The sequence below is a fragment of the Scleropages formosus genome, chromosome 23 (genome assembly GCF_900964775.1).
Source record: "Scleropages formosus chromosome 23, fSclFor1.1, whole genome shotgun sequence".
NCBI lineage: Eukaryota > Metazoa > Chordata > Actinopteri > Osteoglossiformes > Osteoglossidae > Scleropages > Scleropages formosus.
The window spans coordinates 11197806-11211774 of NC_041828.1; the positions used below are offsets into that span (position 1 = coordinate 11197806).

At 42.9% G+C, this 13969-nt stretch overlaps 1 protein-coding gene across 2 annotated transcripts in view; it reads right to left on the reverse strand.

The window, feature by feature from the left end:
* csmd3b (CUB and Sushi multiple domains 3b) overlaps positions 1-13969 on the reverse strand; it is a 353421-nt gene that overhangs the window by 40955 nt on the left and 298497 nt on the right. The window contains exons 44-50 of one of the 2 annotated variants that reach the window (XM_018731974.2): positions 11247-11392; positions 8461-8541; positions 7232-7345; positions 6554-6742; positions 5554-5700; positions 1936-2124; positions 424-609 (exon numbers count right to left, since the gene is read on the reverse strand). In XM_018731974.2, the coding sequence (XP_018587490.1) occupies positions 424-609; positions 1936-2124; positions 5554-5700; positions 6554-6742; positions 7232-7345; positions 8461-8541; positions 11247-11392 (1052 nt within the window). Of the gene's footprint in view, positions 1-423; positions 610-1935; positions 2125-5541; positions 5701-6553; positions 6743-7231; positions 7346-8460; positions 8542-11246; positions 11393-13969 lie in introns of both variants that reach the window. The other variant, XM_029248376.1, reaches the window with a different exon arrangement.

The window sequence follows — 13969 nt, forward strand, 5'->3', positions numbered from 1 at the left end:
CACAAAAAACAGCAACAGATATCAAAGACAGCAACGGCCAGTAGAATAAAAGATATTCAGCTTTAGAAAACTTGGGCTGAGAAAGCATCTCTAAATGTGAACTTTTACCTTTAATCACTTCTAGAACAGCTATTCCTAATTAAAATGAATGAGATTAAATATTAAAATTCTTCTGCGTCGTGTAAATTGTTGACCCTTTTTCACTCCTTTGTAATGCATCCAGGCAATTTTGTACACCGCCATAATGGGTGATAACTTCATGTTTTGGCAGAAAAGTTAATCTGCTCATGAATAAATGAAGTAGCCACATTCACAGCTGAAGTGTTTTCCAGCTGATGGGACAGGCTATACCAGAGACAGCCAGCACCCCCCATCCAGGCAGTCATTCTGGTGCTCACTTGTCCCATCTGGCCTGGCGCTTACCTGAGCAGCGAGGGATTTTGTTGTGGTTGCTCCACGTGCCGTCGGGCTGGCAGACTGCGCTGGTCAGCTCCTTAGAGGAAAGCCGGTAGCCGTCGTTGCAGAAGTAGGTCACCCGCGTGCCCACCGAGTAGTCGGTTGTCAGCACGCCCCCATTCATGGGTGCCTTGGGCACGCCGCAGGACACGGCTGCGGGGTACACAGGGAGGGGCAGAGAACACGCATGGCCCGTCATACAACACAGTCATGTCTGCCAGGGGCCAAGTGTGAGATCTCGGTGGAGGACACTGCGGAGCTAGGTTTAATTCACCTGTTTTCATAAGATTTAATCAACTTTATAATCGACTTATAATCCATATTATTTTGGCAGCGTGGCTATCTCCAAATGTCCCTTACATTTGGCTGCCTTCAGCTCCTCTTCCCTCCCAAGAGGGGTGGAGGGCAGAGAGGGCTTCAGTGCGCTCCCACCAGCTGTCGGCTATTTGTCACACTGAGGCTCACAGGAGGGCCCTGCGCGTACCGAAGGAGCGGCAACCCGCCGGCGACCGCACATCCCCGGGAGCTGCTTGTGCGGCGGTCAGCCCAGATACCCAAGCTAATTTAAGCCCTACTCTCCCTGGAGGAAATGATGCCAATTATCCTCCACTGCCACGAACTCCTAACACCAACACTTGGATGAAATAGTCCAGACTCAAACCGTCGTGTTCCAGGACCCAGCATGCTCTTGGTAAGGGTGCTTTAACTGGCTAAGAACACGGCCGGCCCGGGGTAAATCTCTTTTGAGAAGAAAAAAGGGAATAAATCTGCAAAGAAATAGGTGGAATAGCAATAATCAGAAGTAACTGAACAAAAAAAAGCTTTAAAAAAGATTAGAAAAACGGAACTGTGTAGCTGGAGGGCCAGTGAAAACACTGGTACTGCAATACCCTTTCAAGTTCTTTTACTAAAAAGCAATTAAACAGAATTAACCATTTTACCATGTCTGTCACTCCTAAGATAAAATGGCACTTTTTTCCCATTCAACGCATGATGTAAAACCACTGCAATGTAATACTACATCACAACACTGTGCCAGATATGAAATACATGAATCAAAGTTTCTGCCTCCCGCTCATGCCCTGTCTAAGCAACGTGCTTGACGAAGACTGACTATGAACCCTTGTTGCTTTGCTTCAGGACAGCAGACAAAACTGAAGTGCCCCAAAACACCGGGGAAGTTAACAGAGTCATTTAAGTGTCACTTGACGTTAGCACCACATGTGTGCCTTCCCTCTGCGGGGAGCAAGCCATCTACTCTCATCATTTAGTCAAGGATGAAGAACCTGGGCATTGGGTTAGAAGAATTTGCCTTTCAAGGCCAGAGTTCCTTTCACTAGAACAGGAAAACCTTGATGACAGGGATGTTGTTATAAAGTGTGCAACGGTACCAAAGAAATGTCCCAGTAATTTTTCTACCTGTGTTTCCAACTGTAGCAAGGGACAAGACCCATGTGCAGGTGGAGGTGACCATCTTACCTTGACAGGCCGGTACAGGGGAGTCCCAAGTGTAGTAGCCATATGGGGTCTTCCTGCAGACAGCTGTGCTCTTCCCTATGAGCCGATAGCCACGGTCACATGTCCAGCGCACCATGCTGTTGAGCTGGCCACCAGTTTGGCTGATGATGGAGCCGTGGGGCGGTGAGTCCGGGGTGCTGCAGTACAGCGCTGCACGAAGAAGGCAGACCAGTCAGCACATCCCACCACCAAAGCCTTCCTTTCATGCAAAACAGGCACTTCTAGGTGATTGTGTTATTGCATACCAATTATGTCACTAATAGTATACACACTATCACATGACCTAGTTATGATTTATTAATGTTGAAAGGCACTAGGAGATCATGCATGTGCTGTAAGCTTCATTAAAGAGTAAGACTGACTAGGTTTTACTTAAATAATTTATATTACTTTTGTACTATATATGCCCTACCCATAATGCAATGCAGTGCTGCACATGCAGCATGCAGGGACTGCGAGGAAGATGGTCATGCACTTATGTGTTAAGAAGGAGGACAGGCCTCAGAAACTGTTGAACATCATAGTTGCCAAAGAACGTGCAATTCATCACCAAAATGAAGGTTTTCTTATAGCAGGCATGTGTAGTCATGAAACCCTTTTGTGGAACAACTTCCAAATAAACAACACAAAAAATAAGCTTCAATTTGTGACTGTGATTATGGACCCCTTATTCATTTTTAATTTGCCCTCTTCTTCAAAAGCAGTTAAGGAAAAAGTTTATCATAATACCAGGTCTGGTTATAAAGATTCTCATTTTTGCAGTAAGGAATCAAAACATCCAGCATGATGCAATGCCTTAAACATAACCTGCATATAGTACAAGTTACATTCAGCAATAGATGTATTATATATAAATGCACCTTTCATTTTTTAAAAAAACCTTCTGTAATAAAAAGCACGATGCGCTTCAATTTATTCATTTATCAGTATTCATGAGGAAGAATTTAATAGTAGTAAGAAACCCACATGGCACCTTTGCATCCCTGCAAGGATGCTGTTTGTCACATTGATTTGACTGGAGAGCATGAGGACAAAACCCAGAACGAGGGCTCCCATAAAACAGGGTTTATATAATGCCAACATTTCTGGGATGGGACTGAACCAAAAGCTGGCATTGGTTACCCAGCACCGATACGGTAAAAGCCTTCCTGAAATTAACACAGTTCTCACAGCTGAGCCCAAAGCCAGCAGTTTGCGCAGCATGCAGAAGAGAAGGGGTGGAAAGTGATGCTAATGGACGGTGGCACTCGCCAGCTGCGCTGTAGGACCGCACCTATTCAAAATGTGATCCACATTGTTGCCTTTGCACCAATGATGGCCTTTACCGCCAGGTTGCTGCCGTTGCCTGTTCATTTCTCAACTGCCGCTCAATTGCACTGTGCCTTTGAAAAGTTCACACTCTGCTCAGTTCTGGTCTCATGAAATAGTTTACAGTAGATTAATGCATTTTTTTTTTTTGTGTAAATATGCAAATCTGAATGTGAAAGTCCTCAGGCACTAATTATGGAAGGTCCTAATGAAGATTGTTAAAGGAGACTGCTAGTAAGTCCACACTGCTATGAGGTTCTCTCTTCCTTGTAACAGATTGCATGGAATACTTCATTATTTATTCAATCATCTGATGCTGTTCTCCAAAGTGACTGACAGTGTTACATTTCTGTACTAAGCTGCTTACAATGGTTTACCATTTTATACAACACTGTATCCTTACTGTATCCACAGAAAGTACTGTACCTTAATCAAGGGCAGGTGTGGGATCTGAACGCACTGTCTTTTGATCAGCAGCTCTAACTGGCACGACTTCCTGTGATTCACTATTTACACATATTTCGTACCTAAATAGTAATTTTAGATCCAAACTGGCAGAACACTTAAATAACCAACTGCTTACATATCTTGGAGTGAGACAATATCATTAACTCTCACTGAAGACACTTATGCACTTATTAATGTGCAGTAGGATATGGATCAATAACAAATCAGAAATATCTAAGATTTTACTGGTGAATGAGCACAGCAATTATTCCTACAAGTGTCTTGTGATTTGTCTTCACAGAGAGTGAATAAAGTAAGGGAGCGAATGAGAGCAAGAGAGATGAAGGGAGATGCTCGACCATCACTACTACCAATACTTCAAAGGAGATTTATTTAGAATAACTTACATTCTTTAAAATTTGAGTATACGAGGTAGTTATGTCGTCACTAATCTTAGGATATGCAGACCGAGTGAGAATTAATGGCTTTCACTGCATTACGCGACAATGTTACTCGATACGAACAACCTCTAAAGCAAGGCTCAGTATGCACAGTTGCTTTTATTATTTAATTTTAAGAAAGCTCAAAAATGTAACTGGGTTAACCCCTCTTCAAAAAATAAAAAAAAATAAAAAAATACTGACAATTTTATGCAGAAGTGTTTCATCCTTTGGAAAAAAAATCTGATCATCTAATTTCATCCTTGGGCTTATGGCCTCGAGCCTTCCAGCCAAAAAAGGAGGCAATTACTACTTTAATGATAACATGTTTACTTCAATGAATGGAGTCCACTGAGAAATGGTACTTGCCACGCTAAAGAACAATGTTTGCCGAGTTTCATTTTGTTTACTTTGTATAACAGAAACTATTCTATGTCAGAATTCACATCCACTGTCTGAAATTGGAGACCCTGAGCCTCTCTGAGCAGAAGTCTGCAATAGACAGTATAAAAACTGGTTGAGAAAACTGCTTCTTGCTCTTTTCTGGCCTCCATGTTTATTGAAGTTAACCTATTCCTATCCCATATGTGTCTCACTGGAGAAGCATGTTGGGCTGCGCTGGTCAGGCTTGGCCTGTCCTTCTTGCCCTCTCCATCCCTACAGTCCCCTCCATGCCCCTCTGCCTGTTGCTTGAACCTAGACCTGCTGGCTCTCCAACTGCACTGAGTCCCTCAGGATGTTATTTACCTGGGCAGTTCCTGTGACTCCCAGCAGTGGTTTCTGGCACCAAAAGGAGCACTGGATGCCCCCGTTGGCCTTTGCATGTTTTCATGATGGCGGCGTGCAGGACTATGCCACCCTACAGCTGGAGAGACACCTTCACTGACATCTGGAGAGCAACTAATTCTCAGCAACGCCTTAGGCAAAGGCTCTCTAGTAGGGCCTCCGCAGTCAGTTATGCTGTTAGACCTCTCTGGTGGAACACCCGTTGTGTGATTCGAAATCCACAGGGGAGCTACCCAATATGGACAAATGGGCCATGTTTCCGCTTGGCTTCAGTTTCTAGTTTTATGAGTTCAGATGCCTTTCAGGACCAACGGTGCTGTGCATGCACCGCTGCAGAAAGGACATGCTAGACCTCTTCTGGAAGGCAGCTATCACACATGCAAGAATTTTTTGGGAGGCAGGAGAATGCATGCCTTGGCTTTTCCCCCAGATTCAGGCACCTCCTCAACACCCCCCTCTGTCCGGACCCGCCCCCCCACCCTGCAACATCTGCTCAAGCTGTAGTTGCATGCCAGCTAAGCATGGCAGAAAGACAGAGAGATATAAACGTGCAAGTAAAAAATATAGATTAAAATGGGATACATACTTTGATACTCACCGACATATCTGATGCGGAAGCCCTTCTTATTGGTGCCGTGATCGGATGACCAGCGCAATAGCAGCTGGTGGCCTGTGGTGGTGATATTAAAGGGCGTGCTCAGGTCTCCACTGAGGGAGGCCAGGATCTGACTGTGGATGTTGGGTCCTGTAGGGGAACAAAGAGGAAAAAAAAAAAGCAGAGGCCAATGAGTCCAACTCCATGCAAGTGGATGTCATGCAACACATCCTTTAAGACAAAGAAGAAATCCTCCACATACGAAAATACTGACAAAGGATAAGAGGATAACTGGGAACTCTCAGGTTTGTTTACTTGTAGTAGATTTGATCGTATTGGACTGAAATGAAATCTGGCAGAGAAGCTTGAATAATTGCCTATTATATTTACTAGTGCATGGTTTGTCTGTTACCATGGGAGACGGCACTCCGAACAGACGTGGTCCCACGCCTTTTTACACAGCGTGCATACAGGGCCACAGCCAGGACAGACAAGGCTCTTTCATCTCCTTGCCAGCATTTGGGAACTGCGAAAATAGCACTCTGATCTCATGCTTTAATTCACCAGCAGAAAACCTGCTGCGGTGATCAATCTTGATGGAGTCCTGCACATTCTCCAGTTGTTGTTCTGCACTGGCAAGAATATTATTCAAAGAAATATCATTTGTAGAACAGGCCAATTCATTTAAGAACAAAATAAGCATTACTCGGAAAATAAAAAAAAAAATATATATACATACATACATACACTGAAAAAACAAAGTGTTTATCTACCTTAAGCAGAAGTCACTATGTACAAAATGTACACACCCATAGAAGAGTAACAGATACTGCCCCCTTCCACAAGCGACTTATAAGACGTGTGCTCCTACTTTGAAAGTCAGAAGTTTTCTGCTCAGGAGGGAGTGGGGTCACAAAAAACAAGACGGGAAGGACTCACATGAAACAGACTACACAGCAACACACATGTGAAGGCTCAGGCAAAGCATACTGAAAATAACTACCATCAAAGACTTCCAGCACATCAAACTCTCGTTCCGTTTGGAAGAACTCGAAGTGGAGGGTGATGTTGTAGCCCTTCTCCACGTTAATTCCCCAGGAACACATCTGCAGGTTGGGGTAGCTGTCCGGGTAGCCTGGACTCAGGATGACCCCGGTGGAGTCGAAGCGCATGTCATGGGCCGGACATTGCACTGGGAGGATCACATCAAAAAAAAAGTCAGTACTCTTGCAAGAAAACACATGGCTACTCATATGCCAGGGTCTTCCAAGGCTGATGTCCCCTCACTGGGGAACATAAAGCAAAACATGGGCAGCAATTTCCAGGATGTTCTCCTGACTCAGATGTACTGAATTTAGAATCTCCTGGATGATTTTCTGCAGCTGCTTCATCTGAGCAGAGGACAAACACTGAAAAAGTGAGGCTGTCTCTTGGGGAATGAGGGAGAAATATGGCACTCTAAAATATTAATTGCAACAGATGTTTTGGCTAAAAAAAAGGAAAATGCAGAGAAAGAGATGCAACATTGGAGACTAGAAGGAGGGAGAGATGAAGCCAAAAGGAACCCCTGGCAGGTGCTGTGGTGACAGGTTGAGGGGTGGAAAACACTCTCTATTGGACAGTGTGGGCCAGGCATGCCTGGCGGGTGTGTGATAACTCATATGTGGGAGGCGGAGCCAACCTTGGCACACCGGAGGGGGGCCGTCCATCTGGAGCCGCTCACCCAGCCGACAGGTCAGGACCTCGTTCCCCACCAGGGTAAATCCGGGCTGACACTGGTACCTGATTATATCTCCTGCGGAGTAATTAGAGGAGCCCTTCTTCATCACATAGCTGCCACCACCCTCCCCCCACATCCCAGCACACGCTGTAATTGAGTTGTTAGTTAATTATGGAGGACACCTAGCTTGCACCTCTCACTCTGTTTGCGTGGAGATGAACGGCATTGACGAGTGTTGGGGGTGGGCAGAGGAGGTGCAGTTGACTTTGAAGGTTGAAGATTATTGATGATTAAGGTGAGCACAAAGGGGAGATGGGGCAAACTCTTCAGCTGGCTGACATTATCAGGGACACGGTGTGGGAAAGACAGTGAAGCTTAATACAATGTCTGACCCAGACAGATCATCTTCAACAAGCTTGTTTGAGGGCGTAAGCTCCTTGTGGTTCTAATGGTGATCCACCTTCAAAGTGATCAAACGAATCTCGCTGCACGTTCTTTTACGTAACCGGTTCATATCAAATATTATTTACCGTGCTGCTCAGAAATCCAATGTCAAATGACAGCTGTAATAACAAAGGGTTGATCTCTCAAATTAAAGACATATGGATATTTTTATTACATGACTGCACATAAAGATGGAAAGTAATTTTCCATTTTTTTCCAGTACAGCCATTTCATTGCGAAGTGCAAATTCATCTTAGACACAGTAATAGCCCCGTTCCTGAAGCTGTCAATCCGAAGGATGTGCTATGAATGCATAAGCAACATAGAGCCGGCTACCTGTTTTGTACCTCGCTGAGCTGCAGCTACCTTTTGCTGCTGAAGCTCTTCTCCCTCCCAGAGACAGACACATGCAGATAAATGAGCCTCACACTCAGCAGCACAGTTTCAACAGGGATCAACAAGGGGGGAAAAAAAAACTTCCAGAGATGACAAGTGCCATCATTTCTTCCATATGCTTTAGTTTAGTCACACTTTCTCTCTAGAGGAGATGCACCTGGAATAATGAGAGTAAACCACCTGATACTGAAAAGCAACCTCTCCACTAACTTTGTGGATATATCGGTGTGACCTTTCCTTCAGGGCAACTGGGATCTACTCAGCTGCCGTCATTATAGAAATGTGTGACCTTAAACCCTCAGTATGACCCTAGTGAAGAAACCAAAAAAAAAAAGCAAGATTTAAAGTACCTATTTCAAATTCGTCGTCTTCCATGAGGACGTCGGCATTGGGAACGGGTGGTGGAGGTTGGCACACTCTCAGCTGGTATGCTGGCCAGGAAGAACACACAAAGACAGTGAGTGAAAGCGTAACCCATCACACGCGTCAAACGAACACGAGACCTTGGCTTTAATAGATATTTATTTAGTCAGATTTTCTAGCCTGGTTAATGGACAGAGTAGAACTGACATACACAACTACCATGTTTTTTTTCCTCACACCACAGGGGGATGTGTCCCATAGACACTCCCACAATGGAGGACACCACTTCACTGTCACAATAAAAACCAAACAGCATTAAACTGAAAGACAGGTATGCCCTGATTCCACTGCAGTTAATAAAAAAGGCCAAATTAATGGAGCATTTGCATGCACACTGCCATTCCCTGCAAATTCATTGTGTAGTTATAATGCTTTGCGGTTCTCCTGTTGCTAAATTTAGACACAGGTGCAACTTGAAGCCAAATAAACGATCCCACCTCTTAACTGGAGCGTTAATTATTTGGATGTTAACAGAATTCTTCAGCGGAAGACAGTAAGTTTCACACCCATATGATCTTCAGGGATTTTCACTTTTGAATTTCTCCACAATCTGTGCTTGCAGATTTACTGAGATTCATTGAGCCTCGAGCAGACACATGCACACACACACACACACACAGGAGCACAAGGAAAACGCACGGACACTCAAAGACACAGATGCAGACACACTAAATTAACACACCAGAGTCCAGCTATTTCTTCCGCCAAATTAATTTTTTTTTTCTCTGAGTGACAGATAAAAAAGATGAGGGATATGAGGGATTTAAAAAAACATTCTAATTAACTATTGAAATCCACTTAGCATGTAGTTGCCATTCAACCTGCCTACTGACTGATGTGATATTTTAGTCATTAGGATGGGTGGGGAGAGGGACTGATGGGGGGTTAGCTGAGGTGGATGCCCCATGAGGGTTTATGTCAGGCTGTAAATACGACTCCTGGCTAGATAGGGAGTGCCATGTTCTTCTCCTTTGGTCCTTCAGTCCAGATCCAGATACCGTGGCCAAGGTGAGAGAAGAACATATCAGCAAAAAAGCACCTTGTCCGAAAAAATCCAGTCTACAATTTTTTTTTTTTTTGACTTTCTGAAATACTGATTTTCTCTACAACAATCAAAAGTGCTGCCAAAGTCGTGAAAGCACAATGGTCGTAAGATGGCGCTGACGATTAAAGTTGTTACACTGAGCAAAAAGCTGACCTTAAGAAAAAAAAGCTAAACTAGTCTTCAGCTGTACCCATTTAAACATCAAATAGGTCATGCATTCACACCTAGCCATATTATAGAGTAGCCCTTCCTGTGACATGTCATTTGTTGGAAGTGGAAGTGGGGAGATCTATTGTCAGCTCACTAATTACCTGTTAGATCTGCAAAATTACATGTGCACTTAAAGGACTGAACACAATTCGCAACAAATTAGAAGCATAACACTTAAAAAGCCAAGGCATAGTGGTCTCCTGCCTATGCCCACTGAGGAAAAATACTGTCACTGGGACAAAGCAGTTATGTTTGTGCGTAGCATGGCACAAAGCAAGTCTCAAAGCAAACAAAGCAATCATCAAAACAGAGTTTATAGTCTCAAATCTGAGGGGTGCACAGCCCTTGCAAAACTGACTTGTCTACTTAAAGAAGAACATTGTAATAAACACTGAGATTGCCACAGATTTGCTGCCTCTCAGCGGCTCTGAAAAGTTCTAGTTAGAAAACAACAGTTACATTTCTGAAAAATACATCTATACATACAATTATTAATTTAGCCGACACTTTTCTCGAAAGTGACGTAAACAAAAGTACTCTTCACAAGAGGCAAATGATTAGTAAGACACACGCAACTGTCTAAGCACAGCTTGATGCCACTGTTTTTGCTGGCATACATTATATTACTGAGTTCACCTTAGTTTACTACCATACCAGAAAAGATTTTAAGGGATAATTTATCACTCTAATGTAAATAGACAAAACTCAGTGCTGTAAAGCATTAAACAGTGAGTGCAGAACTCCATTTACACTGTATATAAAATATCAGACATGATGAAAGTTATGCTAAAATGGAGAAAAGGTTTCCTAGTATTCACAGGATTTTCATTAACATACTCCCATAGGCCCATATACAGCAGAGCACGTACTGGTAATGCATACAGACACAGGTACATGACAACTGAAAATACATAATTTAATGGTGGTCGAAGACTTGTATCATCTGTTCTTGTACACCTTGGTCTTATTTGCTCCAAATGAAAAGCCTAATGGACCCATAACAAAGGTATTCCAGGAATCATAAGCGGTGTCAATGCCAATTACAGCCCTGTCTTCTTGCTGCACTTAGACTTCAATTCAACAAAAACTTGATAATGTTAATGCAAAAATTTGATAACGCTAACCACTGACACCTTTCAAATAGATAAAGCAAAAGTAAACTGTGCCTGAAGAAACAATTATGTGCTGGAGATTTCTCAGCTCTAGGACAGCCTAACTCATTGCACCAAATATATTCATTTATCAAAAAGCTTGAAATAAAAGCAGGACAGTGCAGCAGAAGTGTTGAACACACTACAGTATTAGATCACCAGAAACCAGCAGGGTTTTTAGTTGCTGCACCAGCTATGCACTACCGCACATAATAGAAGCAAACCTTTCTCATAAAACAGGTCCAACATGTATTCTAGGGATGTGGAGACTTATTCCCTGCAAAGAGATTCCTCTTTGCGGTCTTACCATGGTAGCTGAGCACAAAGAATCCGCTGCCGCTGAAGTCACTGTGAAACTTGATGAGGATCTGGTTGGAGGTGCTGTAGACGGACTCAAGAGCCGTGTTTCCGCTGAACTGGCCAATCTGGGGGGAGCTTTGATCAGGGCCATCCCTAGGACAAGAGCAACAAGCACAGTGGAGCAGATCGGCTATAGAGCCTGGTGCACAAAGGTCAAGAGTATAACAGCAAGAGCCGACTCTGCAACTGAGCTCAGTGGGCTTAGCGGGAGGTGCTATGCGGCCCTGGCTCCTGCAGTCGCTGCAACAGGAGAACGTGTTGAAACATGACACTGTTCTCAGGCCGTGTGTTTTTCAGACTTTCTCAGGTCTCCGAATCGATGACAAAACAATAAAAAAGCAGTGGAACATAAGGTGGCTAGTTCACAGAGCTGCAGGTTTCAACTGCTACATTCAGATAAATATACTCCCCCATCATGTTCTTTCATATCTGTCAAATAAAAGTAAACATAAGCAAATCTTCCATGTGACAAGAAATTATATTAATATAAAAGATAAAGATACAAGCATTCTGAAATGGTTGGCATTAAAAATGACAAAAATAAAACAGATACACAACCAGATCAGTTGTACAATTGCCACTGATTCTACACTGTCTCCCGGAGACCATCGTGGCCTATCTAATATTACCGGAGCCCAAAGTACAAGTAAAAATACATATGCATATGTTGGTGCACCGCATATATAGTACTGTACTTGAACTAGTGTTTGGTTGCCCACATCTACTACCATCAGTATCTATACACTATTAATGAGCTCACACAATGGTAATGCACCCTCTCGGAAATGCTGCAAACAAGCTCCTTTTTGATGGGAGGTCTTTCCTCATTAAAAGGATATAAAAAGCAGCCAGGACGTTATCTGAAAACAATTAAGGACAATGCATAAAGAATCCCAAGAACTGGAAATTGATTTCAAACAGAGGCTTTTCCTTATGAAATAATAAGCTTCCCCTAACAAAATTGATCATGGCAAAGGATGATATGTCATAGACTGCTACTCTCTCCAGCACAGTCCAGCTGACTATTGAACAGCAGCGTCTGGATTATTAATCTGGGTCAGCCCTGCCATTAAAGGCATGCAGAAACACAAAGCACTACTATACAAGGTGGAAACTCAGTATATTAGGCACGTGGAGCGCTAAATGGCTAGCTTGATATTCTTCAATTTTCAGACAGACTCGTGCACTCTGAGCCAAAATGAAAAAGACAAATGCATAAAGGCTGAGAGCCGTGCAAAAGGCAATAATGCAGTTTCCACCTTATGCTGAAAATGCATTATTTAGACTGTGGGTAGAGGAGAGTGTGCAGGCAGCATGAATAAATAAATGTGTCCTCTGGATTTGAAACTAAGGAATATTAGAAGTTATATATCGTGTAAGGTGGACATTAATAATTAGAACTCACTATAGCTTTAAATTCAGAACACTATTCATTTCCCATACAGTACTGCGAGGGGGCAGGGAATTATGCCACTGTGATAAAACAATTAATCATAAACCCACAGGCTTTGAAATAGCAAAATGTCTTTGAGTGGACTCTTTCTACTCTTATCAATCGGGAGAACTGATGTCCTGCATTCTGCTTGCCGTAATCACTACAAAAGGTATTTTTTTGAATCATGGCAGAGGAAGAAATGCTTCTAGGGCAAAAACATTTCTTAACAGTCATGTATCAGGTCTGTGGAGGAAAATACATATAAATGGACGGGATGTCATGCTCTCAACAGATCAAAGTAACAAAAGACATTTTATTACTGAGACTGAAACTGCCCCAATGATATTTATTATGATTAAAACAGACTCGGAAATGGTTTAAAATGCAGATTTCATGAGCCTAAGGCCAATGCGGACAATTCTGTTAAAAAATGAATGATCTGTCTCATCATGGCTTTCGGCTGTAATGCATTACAGTTGGATTTCTCTGTCTTGAAACTGCTGTAAATGGTAAGTTTTTCAAAAGATTCCAAGCGTGTTCACTCAGTGTGCCATGCCTATTGTGTACTACCACTAGTTTGGTCTCTCTCAACAAACTGAACAGTTTGTAACTGAGCCGAATTCATAATCCCTAACACAAATTACACAGCTAAATACAAAGTCACATATTATGCATCATATAACAAAATCAATTATGAAACAAAGACTAATAATGACACACAATCCCATACACCAGCAAACATCATTTTGGAATTACAAACATAGAGCATCAATATTGTACAGTTTTACTGTGCTTTACCATTGCTACTTATATAACCTGTAAGACTTTTCCAACATGAATAAAAATACAAAAAGAATCAAGCAAAACACACACACACACACACACACACACACAGAAACCGCTTCTCCTGAATGGGGTTGCAACGAACTGGAGCCTAACAGGGCAACACAGGGTGAAAGGCTGGAGAGGGAGGGGACACACTCAGGATGGGACGCCAGTCTGTCACAAGGCACCCCAACCAGGACTCGAGCCCCAGACCTGCCAGAGAGCAGGACCCGGCCAAATCCGTTGAGCCACAGCGCCCCCTCTCAAGCAAAAGAGTTGGGAATAAGTAGCAAAAATCTTAATCAAAAAGGCCAAAAATCCTATCATTTCCATAGGATTTTTGACTTTTAATGTTCAATTTTATGGACCAAAATAGTAAAAAACAGCAATTATAATAATAAAAACAGGCA